The 18,606-nt window shown below is 40.1% G+C and overlaps 1 protein-coding gene across 1 annotated transcript; it reads left to right on the forward strand.

Annotated features, from left to right (window-relative positions):
* The first annotated feature begins 2,852 nt into the window (after positions 1–2,852).
* On the forward strand, positions 2,853–16,697 carry LOC146688856 (NXPE family member 3-like). The gene is made up of 7 exons (XM_085437315.1): positions 2,853–4,366; positions 4,908–5,081; positions 6,269–6,721; positions 10,443–10,735; positions 11,001–11,071; positions 12,653–12,859; positions 12,947–16,697. The coding sequence occupies exons 2-7, from the start codon at positions 4,968–4,970 to the stop codon at positions 13,501–13,503; spliced, it is 1,695 nt and encodes a 564-aa protein (XP_085293441.1). The 5' UTR covers positions 2,853–4,366; positions 4,908–4,967; the 3' UTR covers positions 13,504–16,697.
* The last annotated feature ends 1,909 nt before the right edge of the window (positions 16,698–18,606 follow it).

Here is an 18,606-nt window from a genome sequence, read left to right on the forward strand (position 1 = left end):
GACTTGACTTGAGACTTGAGGATAAAGACTTGAGACTTACTTGAGACTTGCAAAACAATGACTTGGTCCCACCTCTGGTAGGATCTACCTTACAATATAAAGCGCCTTGAGGCGACTGTTGTTGTGATTTGGTGCTGTATAAAAAAATTGAATTGAATTGGTGGGCCATGGTTTCATGTGTGAACAACAGCAATAAAGTTAATAAAAAGATCATGTTTCATCAGGACTGAGAACTGACAGACTTTGATATCGGCCAACATGTGATGGTAAAACTAGTTCAAAAAAGGAAAAGCACTGAGCTGTAACATTGGCCAAAGGATCATTGATATGCATGGGGAGCAGAGCCTGTTAGGAAGCACACATTCCTAAAAATGATATCACATCAATACATCAACATCAAAATTTCAGAAAAGTTGAGAGAGTATGTCAAATGTCAGTGTAGGCTAAATGCTGTTTTTTTTCCCCTAATGTCTTAATTTTAAATTCATTTTTAATCGATCCACCTCATTTGGCTTTCTGGACTTTATACTTTTTTGGCTGTATGCTTATTTGTTAAATAAACTGACATTTACGGTTCATAAATTCATTTCATTTATATCTTTTTTTTTACATATAACTCAAATGTTTTATTATTTGGGCTAATTTTAATAAGAAAGTCAGTCTATATGAAACATGAATATACTTACTGCACTTTATATATTTTAACCATATATAGTACATATTAAAGAATGTGTATAGAAATTGCTTGTATTTTGCTACTCCATCTGATTTTCATGATGCCCTAAAAATTTTCTCTAGATCTGCCCCCTGCTCTGGACTAAAAAGGAGACCAACCATCTAGCTCATTATCAGTACTCAGTTCAAAAGCCTGCATCTCTGGTAGTATGGGAGTGCATTAGTGCCTATGGAAGTGGCAGCTTGCACATCTGAAAAGGCACCATCACTACTGAAAGCTTATACACAAGTTTTAGCAACCTCCTCTTCAAGGAAGGCCTTTCATATTTCAGCAACACAATGCTAAACTGCATACTGCAGCATATCATCACAGTAGAAGAATCTGCAGTGCAAACCTCTCATTGAAAGAAGAGGGGATGCTGCACAGTGGTAAACACTGGCCAAACCTGTCCTCTTTTTTGCTCTCATCAAATTCAAAACTAACATTTGACATGTTTTCTGTGTTCTGTTGTGAATAAAACATGGACTTATGAGAGTTGCAAAATAATTGCACAAGTGCAAAATCTGATCCAGACTGGATGTTAAAGCTAAAATCAGTACAAACTTGTGTAATCATAATGGCAATTAAATTTAATAAACAAAAAATGGATTCCAGTGTAAACTGATGAGCCTTTGAGGTAGAAAACACTTCACTTGAGGAAGTCCATTTGGCTCAAGGGAAACAGCCCAGATCTGTCGGATAATAACTTAACTACTGCAGAGATCCTTTATGCTGTTCCACATTCACAAGCAGAGTGTGGCCCAGACTCAGCTGAGCAAGGTCCAATCTGCTGCTCTGTAATAAAGCAGCATGTCAGCTTTGGTGTGTTTAGCCTTAAATCATTTCAAGTTTTATATCTAACCTTGTCATCGTGTCTAACAGCAATGATTCAAGAGAGTTTTTTGGGGTAGTACACATGATTTCTGTGTGTGTGTGTGTGTGAGAGAGAGAGAGTTTAAGAAAACACACTAACCAGCAAATAGCTATAGCAACAAAGAGTGTTTAAAATCTTTTGTCCATCCCCTGTATTCTGTACAACCCAACGATAAATGGGTTAAAGATGAAAGCAATGCAAACTTACTATAGATTTAGTTTGAATTAGATTGGAATGTAATAGTTCATCTTTTGGGGGGCATTTAGCTCTGTTTCGATATTTGGAGGAGCAAATCATCCTACGAACTGACCTGATGGCATTTTACCTAATTAACAGCAAAACCCCCGCTGGTTTTCAGTACCATTTATTTTTCCAGTCTTTTTGTTTCCTTCATTTCAACATTATTGTGATGTGTTGCTGCCATCAAATTCAAAATAGTCTAACATTTTTCATTACATAGTAAATGTTTCAGTTGAAAAATTTAATATTCCTCATGATTTGTTTTATTGTGTATATGGATTTGTGAGATCCTCAGATCATTGCATTCTGCTTTTATTTATATTTTACACAATGTTCAAATCTGCTGTCAGTGCAAACACTGTGAAACTATCTGCTGTTTGAACTACCTTAAATTCCATCGATCTATCGATTTTTTAAAATCCAAACATTCAAATTTAACAGCTGCAATTTTTAAAAACAGCAACAAAAAAAGAAAAAAAAAACTACAATTTTAAAATGAACTATGCAATTAATTTAAACTGTGATGTCAGCATTGACTCATGGCCCAACAAATGGCTCAGTGGACTGGCTGAACAACATTCACATGAACTAGGTCTAAACAGGCAGCTATCGTAAAAATGCAGCTGGTTAAATTAGGGCAGAAAAGTTTTACCATCAGCAGAGAGACATGTGCCCTGAGACTGAAAACACTTATGTGCTCTTTTTAAGGGTAACTGTGGTGCCAGACAGTGGAGTCAAAATCTATTCAAATATTGACATTATGTTAGAAAAGGTCCAAACTCTTGTTGGGGCCTCAGTTAATAGCTGATCTATTTCAGAGAATTTCTTAGTGGACCGAATTTCTGTTATACCTACTCAAAGACTTGTCGGTTTGTTTATGTCACTTAAATAATTTTCGCTTTGTTTTTTTTTCCCCTCCTTTTACTCAACCACAAAAATCAACCAGAGATGAGGACTGATTGGATACAGTAAGGGTCAGACCTCTGCCCTTTGTAGGCACACTTGTACTTGCCTGTCATTCAATAATATGATGAAGGATAACCAAACTATTATTTTTTATAAGTGTCTGGCTCTTTTTGCAGCACACAACTGACAAATGTACATTCGCTCTCGTGGTTTATGGACTGACTCCATATCCTTCTCTCTGTAATCACTGACAGAATATTCTTGAGTCTGATCACATCCTGCGCTGACAGTTTCAGCAGCATGACGATGAGCTGCTCTTGCACTTTTTCTTTTTTGGGGATGTTGCAATTTCCAATGTGGTTACTGGGATCTTTTCTAAGAATCTGTATGACAGCACTTTAGCCACCGTTTCCGATGAAACACCAGTCAGCTGTGCTTGCTCATTTGTAATACATGCCACTTTGCATGAGAAGATCGTGCAATGACGTGCACCTGTGTTAAAACACCTGGCTTGTTGGTTCTCCAGTAACCAGTCTCTGCAGAGACCACTAGGTGGCACAGGTCCTCAGCTCAGCACTCTACCATCAGGCAGTGGTTTGAACACCTTAAAGCAGAACTACCTTGAATCTTTCTAACACCAATTAGATTTTTATTCACACACTGCAGCTTAACCTTTTCCCTCTTGTCCCGAATTCTTTGATGTTGGGCTGAGAACAAACAACCAATACTCAGAGCAGGTCCAGTCAATCAACAATCATTTATTAAGCACATGCATGTGGAGATGTACACAATACTACCTTCCGTGTCGATCTAAAAGAGGAAGCACTTAGATACACAGTTTTATATGTCAGGGTTCACGGCCCTTCATGCGTAGGCAGATAACATAACATGCATGAGTTACAGTTAGTGACAGTTAGATGTAATTCTTTTTTCGGCAACCTAAGAAAGCTATCTCAACTGTCTCTCACTATGATGTAGCACATCCTGAGTACATCCTGCTGCAGAGGATCCACAGGGCGATGGTGCAGCTGCTATCCACAGCTCCAAACACACTGGTAGTCATTCGGACTGTAAACCACAAAGCTTTGATGAGGCAATTACTAACTGTGACTAAATGTCCATCTGGTGGACGCCTGGCAGATGAGCTTGGCCCACAGCATCCGCCCACCACCACCCACTATTAAGAACAGGATTAATGAACTCTTTTCCTACATATTCAATTAAAACCATGACAAGATGTGCGCGCACCAACACAGAGATTTTTACCAGAAACATTTGAGTGAGGAGAAAGAATCAGAGCAGGATTGAGCACAACTGCAGTGCTGTGAAAGAGTATGACTTCACTCTGATTTTTTTTGTTTATGTTATAAATTTACAAAGTGTAAGGTTAGTATAAACATCATACTTCAGTAAATTTAACAGGGTGGGCCAAGAAAAAGACTACCAGGGACTCAGGGGAAGATTTGCATTTTCCCCTTTGCATTAATTTGCAGTGGACAGAGTACAGTCGCTCTTGGATAATAATTAACTTTTGGTATGTCTTTGATTCATTGTGTCACAACTGGGAAAACAGCAAATCAATGCAATGAGCTTCAGCGCTGGTTCTCACTAAAAGAATCTTCTCCGTCGAGGTAAGATGTGCTATAGACTTGAGAAGTAAATGTAAAAATGAGATTCGTTTAGCATTACAATACATTATTAATGTACTTGTGTGCTTTGTAGAGGATTTTGTGCGATTTTACGCTGTGTGACATTTTTCTACAGAAAAATATTGCCGTTATCACTTCTGCTTGTGTCTTACTCATTTGTTCCTTAAACTGTAGACGTGTACATCTTTGACACACATCTGAACCGAGGACATGTATTAGGGAGAATTTATTTCTACGATCTCTACCAGACTTTTCTTTTCCACTTGTTTGATAAATCAAAAAATGTTTCTGTCTTTACAACTCTTTACACATTAACTGCTACTTACATCAAGATTTTCGTCCTCCACAGCTGCATATTCTGATGAGTCAATAAAAAATAATAATAGTGTCAGTTTAACAGAATATATTGGTTTCAGTAATTAAACAGTTTGTAATTGAGAGAGGATTTGCAACTGCATTTTGTTTTGTTTTTTAACATATACTTTGTTATTGTTTTTGTTTTAATTTCATTCATAAAATCTAGTATCTGGTGAACTGGTCATAGTGCAACACTGCAGCCGGAGATGTGGACTGTTTACCAATCATGAAGTTCCAAGTTTGTAAACGACAGGCCTTTACTAGACTCCCAAAATGTGCCTGGATTTTCCTTTTCTTCACTCTTTTTTTCCTGGTGTTATTTATCACGAACACCCTGGAGGTAAGAACTTGTGTTTTTCTAATTAGTGACTACAGTTTTTTGTGTTGAAAAAAAGATTAAATGAATAATGTAGGTATGATGTGTCAGATGTCCATATGAAGAGCCAGATGCAATTCTCAGGTCATACAGTGCTTTCACATGACTTTCATCTGCTATATAGGTTTTAGATTAAATAGGTAAATGTGACAATGAGCGATCCGATGACCACAGCATTGTAGTTTTTAAAGATCCTTTATTTTCCCGTTTTAAAGTAGCACACACCACTCTCCCAGAAACATCCTTAAAAGGGGAGACATGATTAGATGATGAGGTCAGGTGTGTGAATCAGCCTCCATCTTTCACCACACCCTGAAAACCCACTGCTCTACCCCTCCCCTGCAGCGGAGCCACAAACCACTCCCCACAATAGTCATGTTTTTGGATGTAGCCCTTCGACAATCATCTTGTTGGTGGTGCAAAAATACTAAATATACTAATATTTAATCTGCAACACGAGATAACTTTTTTTACTTTTTAAACTTACTTTTTTATTTACTTCTATTTAATTTTTTTTTTCAGTCCTTTAGTTCTTGTTAGGAAGAATGTGTCACCCTGACCTGGCAACCCTGTTGTAAGCTAGTAATTAATGTAGCCTTGTATGTGAGGTTTATGGTAAAATCAACTCATTGGAGAGTGCTGATTAGTCCCTCCAAATTTAAATCAATTTTGTATCTCACATTATAAACATTGGTATTATAAGATTCAAATCCTGGTGATTTTCTGAAAGGCAACATTTCTGCCAGTAACCACATTTTGCATTTGATACAACTGCATTTAGTTTGCCTTATCATAGAGAGCTGAGTGTAATCTGTATCTGTATATTTCTTGGCTTAGTTAAATTGGTAATGCATATATTTTAAGGATTTTGATTTATTCATTTATGTACAAAGAAAAGCTTTGTTGTCTTATCACATGAGAAGAATTTTTAACAGTTTTCAACTATGTTTAGTATTTACCTCTTTTTAAAATTTACCATGGCAACTAAGCAGCTTCAAAATCTGCAACTTTTGCTTTGTATGAAATGTTTTTGTTTCCAACTCTCAGAGCCCTATTCAGATTTCATTGTCTTAAACTGGATAATGGAACATGTTGATTCTTAGGTGTACTGAATTGTATTGCATGTTTTAATTCAATGATTAATATTGCAGTTTCAGAATAAAATGAAGACCATCAGCATATTCTCAAGGCCTGCCGCTGTTACCCTGTCTACTGACATGCATTATGACTTCTGCAAGTTAAAACCGCTGTCCCCTAAGGAGGCTCAAGAAGAAGACCTCCTGCTAGAGTCTATTACTTGGCCTGAAACGCCACCTTTATCATTTCCTCTTTCCCTGGAAAAGACCAGTGATCCAGACCACAGCACCTTCACCATTCTTCCAAAGAGGGGAGGGGGCCAGTGGCGAATAGGAGATAAGCTGGAGGTTATGATTAACATGAAGGACTTTCAGGGCCGTCCAAAAAAGTTTGGAGGAGACGTTTTACTTGCCCGGCTGCACAGCCCAACTATCGGTGCGGGTGTTGCAGGAGAAGTGGTGGATCATCTCAATGGCTCCTACACAGCTGTATTCTTTTTACTCTGGAAAGGAAGTGCACAAGTCCAGGTGATTAAGAAAATGTATCATTTTACATGTGGTTGAAGGCATTGGAAATGTCAACATCCCATCTTTCTTTTTTTTCAGTCACTGGAATGTTTAGAAAAATACATCTTCCCATTTCTCTAGACAAAGACTTAATAGTAAAGTAATGTTTCAAGCTGATGTAAAATGTTAGCTTCCTGTTGCCGTTGGCATAAAGAAACCTACTTCTCAAATTTGCACATAAAGTCTGTTACCCCTACTTTTAGCTACTGACATTAGGACAAATGCTAAGACCAAACAGTCACTTCATTCTTATGCAATACTGAGCAGCAATCTGGGGGTGAAAAAAGAAACTAATGAGGAGGTGCCGCAAAAATGTGTTCCCCAAAAGGAACTGAGACTGACTTCCAAAGTTCTCATAGATTGTGATGTTTATATTGCTTATTTTTGTGTTAATGGAAACTGTAATGGAGGGGGAATGTGGTTCCGGGTTATACTTCAAGATCGTGTTCAGTTTCTGCAGTAGGAGAAAACTATTAGCACTAAAGTTAGCATGTTTGTAGTAAGCCCATGTAATGAATGCAAAGTATGGTGCTCCTTGCTAACTAGCAAGGTATGGTCATGACCTCAATGCCAATAGCTGAAGCTTTAAAAACAAATTATTTCCTCCAGAGTCTCCACCAGCTTGGGTTTGAGCTGGATGACAAAATATGCTTTAACAGAAACAAGAATTCTATCTGTTACAAAACAAATTATTTTGCTGCTTCCCCAACAGACCTTTGCTGCAAATATTTAATGATCATAGCTTGCTTATGAAATAGAGCCAACTCATCTTTTCCACTGAACCATAGCTGTTAGACAATTCTAACAGCAGATGGGTTAAATTCCAACCCAAGGCTGTTTGCTCCCATATGGAAAAGAAATAGTAAAAACTTATATGTGATTACTCATGAAAGTGGCCACTTTCATGAGTAAATCATATAAAGCTTACATTATTTACTCATGAAAGTGGCCACTTTCTCATTACTTTCATACATTGTTTTAGTAAGTATCCAAAACATACAAGTTTCATTATATAATTTTTAAAGGGATCTTATATCTGTTTTCACTCTTATATGCTTTTCATACAAGTTTCACACAAGACAGATACAAACTTTATAAGATTTATATATATCTTTTCCATATGGGCTGTGTATCTCCATCCATCCATCCATCTTCATCCGCTTTGTCCGGGGCCGGGTCGCGGGGGCAGCAGCCTAAGCAAAGAGGCCCAGACCTCCCTCTCCCCAGCCACCTCCTCCAGCTTATCCGGGGGAATACCAAGGCGTTCCCAGGCCAGCCGAGAGATATAATCTCTCCAGCGTGTCCTGGGTCTGCCCCGGGGCCTCCTCCCGGTGGGACATGCCTGGAACACCTCACCCAGGAGGCGCCCAGGGGGCATCCTTGTCAGATGCCCGAACCACCTCAGCTGGCTCCTTTCGATGTGGAGCAGCAGCTGCTCTACTCTGAGCCCCTCCCGGATGGCCGAACTTCTCACCCTATCTGTAAGGGAGAGGCCAGCCACCCTTTGGAGGAAGCTCATTTCTGCCGCTTGTATCCGCGATCTCGTTCTTTCGGTCACTACCCACAGCTCGTGGCCATAGGTGAGGGTAGGGACGTAGATCGACCGGTAAATTGAGAGCTTCGCTTTTACACTCAGCTCCCTCTTCACCACGACGGACCGGTGCAGCGTCCGCATTACTGCAGCTGCAGCCCCAATCCGTCTGTCGATCTCCGGCTCCCTTCTCCCATCACTCGCGAACAAGACCCCGAGATACTTGAACTCCTCCACTTGGGGCAGGAACTCATCCCCGACCCGGAGTGGGCACTCCACCCTTTTCCGGCTGAGAACCATGGCCTCAGATTTGGAGGTGCTGATCCTCATTCCCGCTGCTTCACACTCGGCTGCAAACCGCTCCAGTGCGAGCTGGAGGCCCTCACCCGATGAAGCCAACAGAACCACATCATCTGCAAAAATCAGAGATGAGATTCTGAGGCCACCAAAGCGAAAGCCCTCCGCCACTTGGCTGCGCCTAGAAATCCTGTCCATAAAAATTATGAACAGAACCGGAGACAAAGGGCAGCCCTGGCGGAGCCCATCACCCACCGGGAACGAGTCCGACTTATTGCCGGCAATGCGAACCAAGCTCTTGCAACGGTTGTATAGGGATCGAATGGCCCGTAGCAATGGGCCAGACACCCCATATTCCCGCAACACCTCCCACAGGACACCCCGAGGGACATGGTCGAATGCCTTCTCCAAGTCCACAAAACACATGTAGACTGGTTGGGCAAACTCCCATGCACCCTCAAGTATCCTGGAGAGGATAAAGAGCTGGTCCAGTGTTCCGCGACCAGGACGAAAACCGCATTGTTCCTCCTGTATCCGAGGTTCGACTAACGGACGAACTCTCCTTTCCAGCACCCTGGCATAGACTTTCCCAGGGAGGCTGAGGAGTGTGATCCCCCTGTAGTTGGAACACACCCTCCGGTCCCCTTTCTTGAAGATGGGGACCACCACCCCGGTCTGCCAGTCCACAGGTACTGCCCCTGATCTCCACGCAACATTGCAGAGGCGTGTCAACCAGGACAGCCCTACAACGTCCAGAGCCTTCAGGAACTCGGGGCGGACCTCATCAACACCAGGGGCTCTGCCACCAAGGAGTTGTTTAACTGCCTCAGTGACCTCGCCCCCGGAAATTGGCAGGTCATTCCCCTCATCCCCAGACTCTGCTTCCTCCTCGGAAGACGTGTCAGTGGGATTAAGGAGGTCCTCGAAGTATTCCTTCCACCGCCTGACAATTTTCTCAGTCGACGTCAGCAGCGCTCCGCCAGCACTATACACAGTGCAGGTAGAGCAACGCTTTCCCCTCCTGAGACGTCTGACGGTTTGCCAGAATCTCTTCGAGGCAGTCCGAAAGTCTTTTTCCATGGCCTCTCCGAACTCCTCCCACACCCGAGTTTTTGCTTCAGCCACTGCCCGAGCCGCATTCCGCTTGGCCTGTCGATACCTGTCGGCTGCCTCCGGAGTCCCACAGGCTAACCAAGCCCGATAGGACTCCTTCTTCAGCCTGGTGGTTCCCTTCACCTCTGGTGTCCACCATTTGGTTCGGGGATTACCACCACGGCAGGCACCAACCGCCTTGCGGCCGCAGCTCATTGCAGCGGCTTCGGCATACAAAGATGCCTAAGATTACGTAGGCATCTGTGTATCTCCACCCACTGTAAATAGCCCTTACTAAACAGTTAGTCTTTAATGCTACTTGAACCAGGGGAATGGAATGCTGACCATGACAATAGGTAACGTTTTCTTTCCATTGGCACTGTTTCTTTTTGCCAACATATAATCTGAATGAATTACTTACCACCAACCAGAAATGCAAATTCCCCAAAAGTTGATTCCATTTATCTGTATGTAGTTTTTTCAGTGGGAGAAATGTTTCGTCACTCACCCAAGTGACTTCTTCAGTTTCATGGAGATGCTCTTTTTATAAGGTTGGGGAAACCTGCAGTCAGCTGAGACTGAAAAAGTCACTTGGGTGAGTGACGAAACATTTCTCCCACTGAAAACATCCAGATGAACAGAATCAACTTTCTGGGATTTCCTTACTGGGATGATGAATCAAGATGCTGTATTCAAAGGTTGTAGTAATTATAGGTATTTATCTGAAAACTGGTTGCAAAACTCTGAGTCTGTTTTCTACAGGTGACACTGGTTCACCCCAGTGAGGCAGTCATGGAGCTGCGCAGGCTGAACAGAGAACACCCTGACAGGATTTTCTTTAAGAGCGTCTTCCAGTCAGGCTCAGTCACTGAAACTACCACCTGTAACATATGTTTGCGTCCAACCCAGAAGTCTCTGTGCAACTACACTGACCTCCATACAGGCGAGCCCTGGTTCTGCTACAAGCCAGATAACCTGAGTTGTGATGCCAGAATGAATTACTTCAATGGAGGATATCAACAAAGCATCACAACCATGGAGAAGCTTTTTAAGAGGTGAAGATTTCGTTTATGTCCTTAGTGTAAAAGTATAAAAGTCAATCTTTTTCTTTGTTTTACTCTCCACAGCAAAAAGAGGGAACTATCTTTTTCTCCACCTGGAAAATGCTTCATTGTTGTGTGTTAGCCAGTTTCCCTGTCAACTATTTAATGTTTAATATGATTTAATCTGTTTTTGCTGCCTGCCGTCTCTAATAAATTTCTAGTTTAAAAAACTTTTAAACTTTTCTTAAGAACTTTTATTGTGTGTGCTTTGCCTCAGTGGCGTCAACTTGAAAGTCTCCATTCGAGCTTCAGGACCTGCAGGTGTCACCATTTTTCCAAGAATGAAAGGTAAAGCCAGATGTTAACACCTATATTAAATAAACATTTGTAGAACATTTAATAGTTTATGGATTTTGAATTAACTACTAACAGTGTAACTTTTCCTCTGTATGGATAGTTCATAACATGTGGATGAAATGAACTTCAACAGTTCTTATTCCCAGAATAAAGAGGTTTATTATAAGAATGTGAGGTATGATCAGAAAGTTCTGGGAACTGACCTCAACTGATTTATATTAGGCTGATCCGTCTTCTTGAGTGTTGTCTTTTTGTGCATCTTAAGCCCATTTTCAAAAATGTAATTAGTTATAGATTGCTCCCTGGATGTCCCATTCTGTTCCCTTGCACTTATTTTGGGTCAGATATGTCTGTGTAGTTAAAAAATAGTAACAGTAACAGTTATATAGTAACTGTTAAGTCTAATATACCCTAGTAAGCTATACTACTTTTTCCTTTGGGAAGATACCATCTGTGCAGTGTGCAATTCTGTTGAAGAAAGATGTTGAATCTATTTAATTATTCTTGAAAAATAATTTATTTCTGTGCATTTTCCCCCCTGCATCAAATTAAATTTGATTATATCGATTAAGCATCATGAGGTGGAGGGTGGCTCCCTATTTTTTTTGCTGGGAGTTTGCAACCCTATTAGTTAGGTTGCTTAATATTTCTGCTAAGTACTCTTTAAAATACCAGAATAGGGAGGATGGAGTAGGTTTAAGTTTATTAGATTGATTGGTTTTGCTGAACTATGAAATATTTTGGGCGCAGTGTATTTTTTACATACAGGTATAACAGAATAGCTTTAGTGTTGTTATTTATTTAAACTTGAGTATAAACTTATACAAAATGCAGCAAGATATTAAAAAACGTTTTGTTGATTAAAAAACACTATATCGGATTCATATCGGTATCGGCAGATATCCAAATTTATGATATCGGTATCGGTATCGGACATAAAAAAGTGGTATCGTGCCATCTCTAATTTTTAGGCAATCCTGATATTAATGAATCTCAGTAGTCCAGTCTAGAATTAATAAATGCATTAACTAATTCTTCCATATCAGTCTGAGACAGGATTTCTCATTTTTGAGATACTGCACTAATGCAAGAAAACAGTCATACATATTTGTTTAATATGTGCATTGAGGGACATGACTCCAAGTTTCCTTACAGTGTCACTGGAGGTCAAAATAAAGCCATCCAGAATGGTTTGACGCCACGTTTCTAAGATTGCACATGAAAGGGATGGGACTTCCAGGAAGTGATCTAATAACAGCAGCAGTAGTCATAGTGGTGCATAAATGCATGATAAGATGATCTTCAACAGTGGATGGTAAACATTTAAATTAGGTAATCACCAGTGTACTGCACTTATATTTTTTGGGACTAAAAAAGTCATAAACAAACTAACTGTACTTCAACTTGAGTGAGGTTAGAAAACTACAGCAAACTAGCTGTCTTATAAAATTAAAATTATAAGTAATATTAGATTTCATTCACTCATACAGGTAAAGGAAAGATTTTGTTTGGGTCTTTTCTTGTTAATAACTCAAAAATAGTCATATAGCGTGTCTGTTGACTTGTTCTCAGGACAGTCAGAGGAGAAGAGCAGCAGTGAGGAGTCTGGACCCTCGGGCTATTACTACCAAGATGTTTGGCGAGGACTAGGTGGCACAAAAATTCGTCAGTTCAACACTTCCTCGGCCATCACTCAGTGCCTGAAAGGCAAGGTGGTTCATATGTATGGAGACTCCACCATTAGGCAGTGGTTTGAACACCTTACAGCAACACTACCAGGTAACTACCCCACAACCCTTTCAGGCACCCCTCTGATTTTCTTTAGACACCTTATCACACGCATTATTTCCTCTGTAATACTTTCAGATCTCAAGGAGTTTGACCTGAATAGTGAGAAACAAGCTGGACCTTTCATGGCCCTGAACTTTACACACAACATCATGGTGAAGTACCGCTGCCACGGTCCTCCTCTCCGGAGCACTACTGTCCCAGCCATTGAGATGCATTATATTGCCAACGAGTTAGACAACATGGTTGGAGGCAGCAAAACCGTTGTAGTACTTGGAATCTGGGCACACTTTGCCACTTTTCCCTTGGAGTTCTACATCCGGCGGATGTTGTCCATCCGCAGGGCAGTGGTGCGGCTGCTGTCCAGGGCTCCAGACACACTGGTGGTTATTCGGACCGGAAACCCCAAATCTTTAACATGTTTCCTTCACTCATCCACTAACAGTGACTGGTACACGCTGCAGCAACTCAAAGTGCTCAAGGCCATATTCAAAGGACTGAATGTCCATCTGGTGAATGCCTGGGAGATGGTCATTGCCCACCACCTGCCCCAAGAACTCCACCCACAACCTCCCATTATTAAGAACATGATTAATGTTCTCCTGTCGTACATATGCCCTGAAAAGGATGGTTAGATGTGTGTGTGTGTGTGTGTGTGTGTGTGTGGGGGGGGGGGGGTTAGCAGTCTGTGCACACACATTTATTTACCATCTATTTGAATTAAATTAACTACAGTAAACAGCAAAAGTAACTATTATAAATGTTCATAGTAGCCCCAGAGAAAGCTTGTAACCATCTTAATCAGCCTCATTGGTTCCACTCTCTGCATACAGTACATTTAATCCATTTTTCATTTTTAATAATAGTCCCTATTTGATTTGTTAAATAATGTTGTTTCCCACTGCATCACCTAAGAAACCAAAGCTGATTTGTACTTTAAACATGGTCAGCATAAACACAGGAAGTTAAAGGGACAAAAACAAAGGTTAGCACAAAATTTCACTCCCAGCGTGAAATGCCTTTCAGGTTTCATCTGAATCTGTAAATACTGTATTTAGGGGCAGTTATGTTTTGGGACATGTTTACATGCATCTGTGTTATTCTGTCTGTAAACATGGTTTTGAATTAATTCTGATAAAACTACGTAGGCGTGTAGGATTGGGATTGTGTTAACAATCCATTAGAATTTGGTTTATACATATTTAAGGTGAACTCGAGATGTGTTACTGTATATCTTCACAGAAAGAGAATGAGCCGCCTAGTTAGCAGTGGTAAATGGTAAAGAGCCTGTATTTATATAGCACTTTACTAGTCCCTAAGGACCCCAAAGCCCTTTACACATCCAGTCATCCACCCATTCACACACTGGTGATGGCAGCTGCATTGTAGCCACAGCCACCCTGGGACGCACTGACAGAGGCGAGGCTGCCGGACACTGGCGCCACCGGGCCCTCTGACCAGTAGGCAATGGGTGAAGTGTCTTGCCCAAGGACACAACGACCGAGATTGTCCAAGCCGGGGCTCGAACTGGCAACCTTCCGATTACAAGGCGAACTCCCAACTCTTGAGCCACGATCGCCTCAATAACGGTGTTACTAACGTTACTTTTTCCAGTAACAAGTAATCTAACTAATTACTATTTCTATCGTTACAATGCTGTTAACTAGAAAATGTGGTGCGGTCGCTTTACTATTTTTCAACAAACAGATGGTTGAAGCTGTCTTCAGCCTACCGCACCTTATATCAAGCCAATGACATGACCACATGAACATTGTGTTGATAGGCTACGTAAGACCAGAGTCATGATAAACATTATGTATGCATGTTTTTTCCTGAATAGTTTTGTCACATTAACTGTGATTAACAGTAACTGATTTACAAACGGTAACTGATTTAAACCAAGCAGAAGACTAGAGAGTTGTCTGTGGCTCTATAGTGTAGGTGTAGGGGTTTACACACTTGCCTAATAAACAAAAGGTCCTTGGTTTCATTCTGAGAGTAGACACAAATGGGGCTTCAAATGGCATAAAAACTAATAAAATCTGTCTCACTAACCACTTTGGAAACTTGTGACACGTGAATGTAGCTTTAAAAACATCTATGTAACATGTTAGACAGCCCAGTTTGAAAGGACTGATAGCTTGTGCCAAGGAGGTTAATTATCATTTGTATAGCTCTTTTGTTTAGGACTTTTAACAAGCAGTTAAGGACAATTAACCATGTATCGGACACACTTAACTGGCTATGCAAAATAAACCATTGAAAGGCCATTGTTCCTCTGGAGCCTGATTCCCTAAAAGGAATCTATAGCTAACAGCTAAACGAACTATAACTCTAGCATTAGTGTCGGCTCTGCAAAGTATTTCTGGTACAATGCAATGCGAACAGCGACACTGAAACTAAGAAAAAAAAATCCTAGTCATAAAATAAAAAGCTGATGTATCAAAATCACGTACCAGCAATAACACAGGGTATCAACAGCAAAAGCAGCAATAGAAGGTGTGATGAAGGCTTACTGAGGCTTACGGTCCTGCTACCATACTTTATCTAGAAAACATTAAGGAAAGTCTCAATAGAGCAGCAGGTCAGAGATTTTCAAAATATTATTCATACAGTAAATATCATGATGTGAAACAATGTTGTACAAGGATAGTTGACGTTATGTTAAAAGCAAAGAGCAGTTACATCATGCATCCATTCTGATTGATTGTGCTCCGCGTGAAGCTCAGTGAATAAGAATATTTATAGCACTATTTGTCTTTGAACCTAATCACTTGATATTATATCTGAAAGATATCATTTCAGTGCCTAAACCATTAGCAGAGTACTGCACCGTGGAGCTCTTATCACAATGATCCAGTCTTTAAGTGATGACGTATGAAACCTCTCCATGTTAATTAAGGCTGTTGTGTTTTTAAAGTGTTTTAATGCTTTGTATCTTCTTAATCTGAACAATGAAAGAATTTAGACAGTTTTTAACTCTCAGTGATGCCGCAGTGTTTGTTTGACTTTGGGACCTGAAGTGGAGTTTGGACCCAGAAATGGCTATTGATGTCAGACTTAAAGACCGGATAGGTATGTTTGTCTGTCCATAAACAGTGCCTTGTGTTAGTATGAAAGAAAGATTTACCAACAACAGCTGAAATTCAACGTCGGGTGGGTTTTTAACCTCACAAGTGAAAGAGTGAGTCTCATCACTGGTTTTGTTTGTTTCCATGACGCAGCGGTATTCCTTACTGTCTTGAACGCCCCACACTGATAACTCTGCTGTTGTCATTTCCAGTTTATCTGCCTTTTTCTATAACAACAACACAAGCAAAGACTGATGTTCTACGAGCTGATGTCACATGTTTGTGAATGTGCGATTTAAAACATGCATTACCCGTATAGTGATGTGAACACTGTTTCCTGTCCTTGTGGCTGTGAAGCTGATAAACTCAGGGTCTGGATAGTAGGACATGTTTGTGGAGCAGGCCAAGGTTTGATTAGCTACTTTCAAAAACACAGTGCTGCTAGAAATCCCAGGACTGTTTTCAGCTGAAGGTGAGTCATAGGTGAGACTCTGCAATGAATTACATTTTTATATAAATCATAGACTCTTTATATAGCTAGCATGGTATGGTCATGATGGTGACATGATAAACCTAATGTCAATCACAGAATCAGAAGCGCCTCAACATCTATATTTCTAATGATTCAGCTTCTCTCCACAACTTGTTTTGTGCCAAATAATCTTACCGGTTACCCTCAATCTTCAACAAGGTGTTTATTTTAATCTTGCTTTTTTATTTTAATTTGACTCCCAATAAAATGTAAGTGATTTTTCTGATTACTGCATTTTTGTAATGGTGAGAATATGAAGTTACTTAATCTGTGTATGAAAAATCCTCCTCGTTTATGTCAAGACCAGTAAAGCTGACATTGGAGAGTAGTAGCAACAAAATAGAACCAACAGTCAATCAACACGTATGATATGTATGAAGTCAGACACTCTGATGTCGGTGGACTGCGTAGGGACTTGCTCAGCAAATGTAGGCGGCATAAATAAAACAAATACATAAATAAAGATTTAATCAAAGGTAGCTGTGGAGGCTTACCTTGGTGAGAAAAGGTTTACTGTTCAGCAAATTGGACAAAGAAATCAGCCCTTGCTCAACCGTCTGCCTACAACTTTCTGAAACATCCAGAGCTTGTCCCAGTTGGGACTCCTGGTGCCCCGGGAAGAAAATGCGCTCAGCATATGTTTGGTAATCCAGGAAAGCAATCCCAGAGCCCAGCAAAGCATTGAACATGTCCATCATCTCTGTCATCCAGTCTAAAAAGAGGAATTAAGGTTTCGTCTTACTTTCACAAGATGTAAAAGTCCAATCCAACTTTATTTATAGAGCACTTTAAAAACAACATAGTTGACCAAAGTGCTTTCCAATAATAAAAAACAGAGATAACAGTTAAAAACCATACATTAAGCAGACAAAGAAAAATATCTAAATAACAATAAAATAAATACATAAATGAAAAAAGAAGATAAAAAATAAATCAGTATATATCAAATAATAAAACATGAGTAAAATAGACATTAAAATATACAATGAATAAAATTAACAAAAAAAGATTAAGAGTGACCATCTACTGACTAAAACTGACTACAAGCTGACTCTGGTGCTTCTCCTAAAAAGCCTTTGGAAAAAAAGGTGTTTTTAAAAGTGATTTGAACATTTCAAGTCTTGGGGCCAGCCTAATATGGATGGACAGCTTATTCCATAATCTGGGGGCCACAACAGCGAAAGCTCGGTTCAGAAGAAAAAGAGGAAGTTACCTGTGAACTCCTTCTTACAGCGGTCTCAAACACTCGTCTCCAGGTTCTCCAGCTGGATCTGAACTTTCTGATAGTCCCTCATGGCCTGTTTGCTTTCTCCTGACCCACAAGCCATGATGAAGAGGCAATATTGAGATCAAAACCAATGATGCTCCGTGAATTGAACATGTTTACCTGTATATGAGCACTTTGATGAGAACACCAAAGAAAAATACACTGACACCTCTGATCTGCTTGAAAAGCTTAGATTCATTTAAAAGAATTAAATTAAAACATCAATATACTGGCAACTGTACAAGGGGTAAAAAAAGTCATCGTAAAAACATTCATGCTTAGGCAAACATTTAAAAACAAATAATAGTTTCATAGGTTATAACTAGGCTTTATATAGGCTGAGGTTTTGGTGTCACAGGGCTATAGTTGGTATGGTTCAAGGTTCAAGGTTCTTTATTTGTCACATGCATAGTTATACAAGTATAACACACAGTGAAACGTAGCCTGACACGCTCCTCGACATGTGCAAAAAATAAAAAATAAAAAAAATAAAAATTGGGGGGGGGGTGTAGAGGAAAAACATTGCATATATGCAATGTTTTTCCTCTACACCCCCCCCCAATTTTTATTTTTTTTATTTTTTATTTTTTGCACATGTCGAGGAGCGTGTCAGGCTACGTTTCACTGTGTGTTATACTTGTATAACTATGCATGTGACAAATAAAGAACCTTGAACCTTGAACCATACCAACTATAGCCCTGTTTATTCATGTTTATTCTTCTTTTTAAATCCGTGCGATTGTGATTTTAATTTTGATCTTGTCAATTTCATCAAACATTTTCATAAAAGTGTTATGAAGAGTTGTTCCATGTAGTATGACGGAAAACATTCTGACCGTATTATAGACCAACAAACTAAACAAACTCA

Source organism: Copadichromis virginalis, linkage group LG17, assembly GCF_057382275.1.
Source record: "Copadichromis virginalis isolate Kocher_CV1m ecotype Utaka linkage group LG17, C_Virginalis_male_GT1.1, whole genome shotgun sequence".
Taxonomy (NCBI): Eukaryota; Metazoa; Chordata; class Actinopteri; order Cichliformes; family Cichlidae; genus Copadichromis; species Copadichromis virginalis.

Excerpts from the sequence above, each read along its gene's own strand:
- LOC146688856 (XM_085437315.1), top strand. The coding sequence starts at position 4,968 with ATGAAGTTCCAAGTTTGTAAACGACAGGCCTTTACTAGACTCCCAAAA. Across the intron at positions 6,722-10,442 it reads AAGGAAGTGCACAAGTCCAG|GTGACACTGGTTCACCCCAG; the intron begins GTGATTAAGAAA and ends TGTTTTCTACAG. Across the intron at positions 11,072-12,652 it reads CATTTTTCCAAGAATGAAAG|GACAGTCAGAGGAGAAGAGC; the intron begins GTAAAGCCAGAT and ends ACTTGTTCTCAG.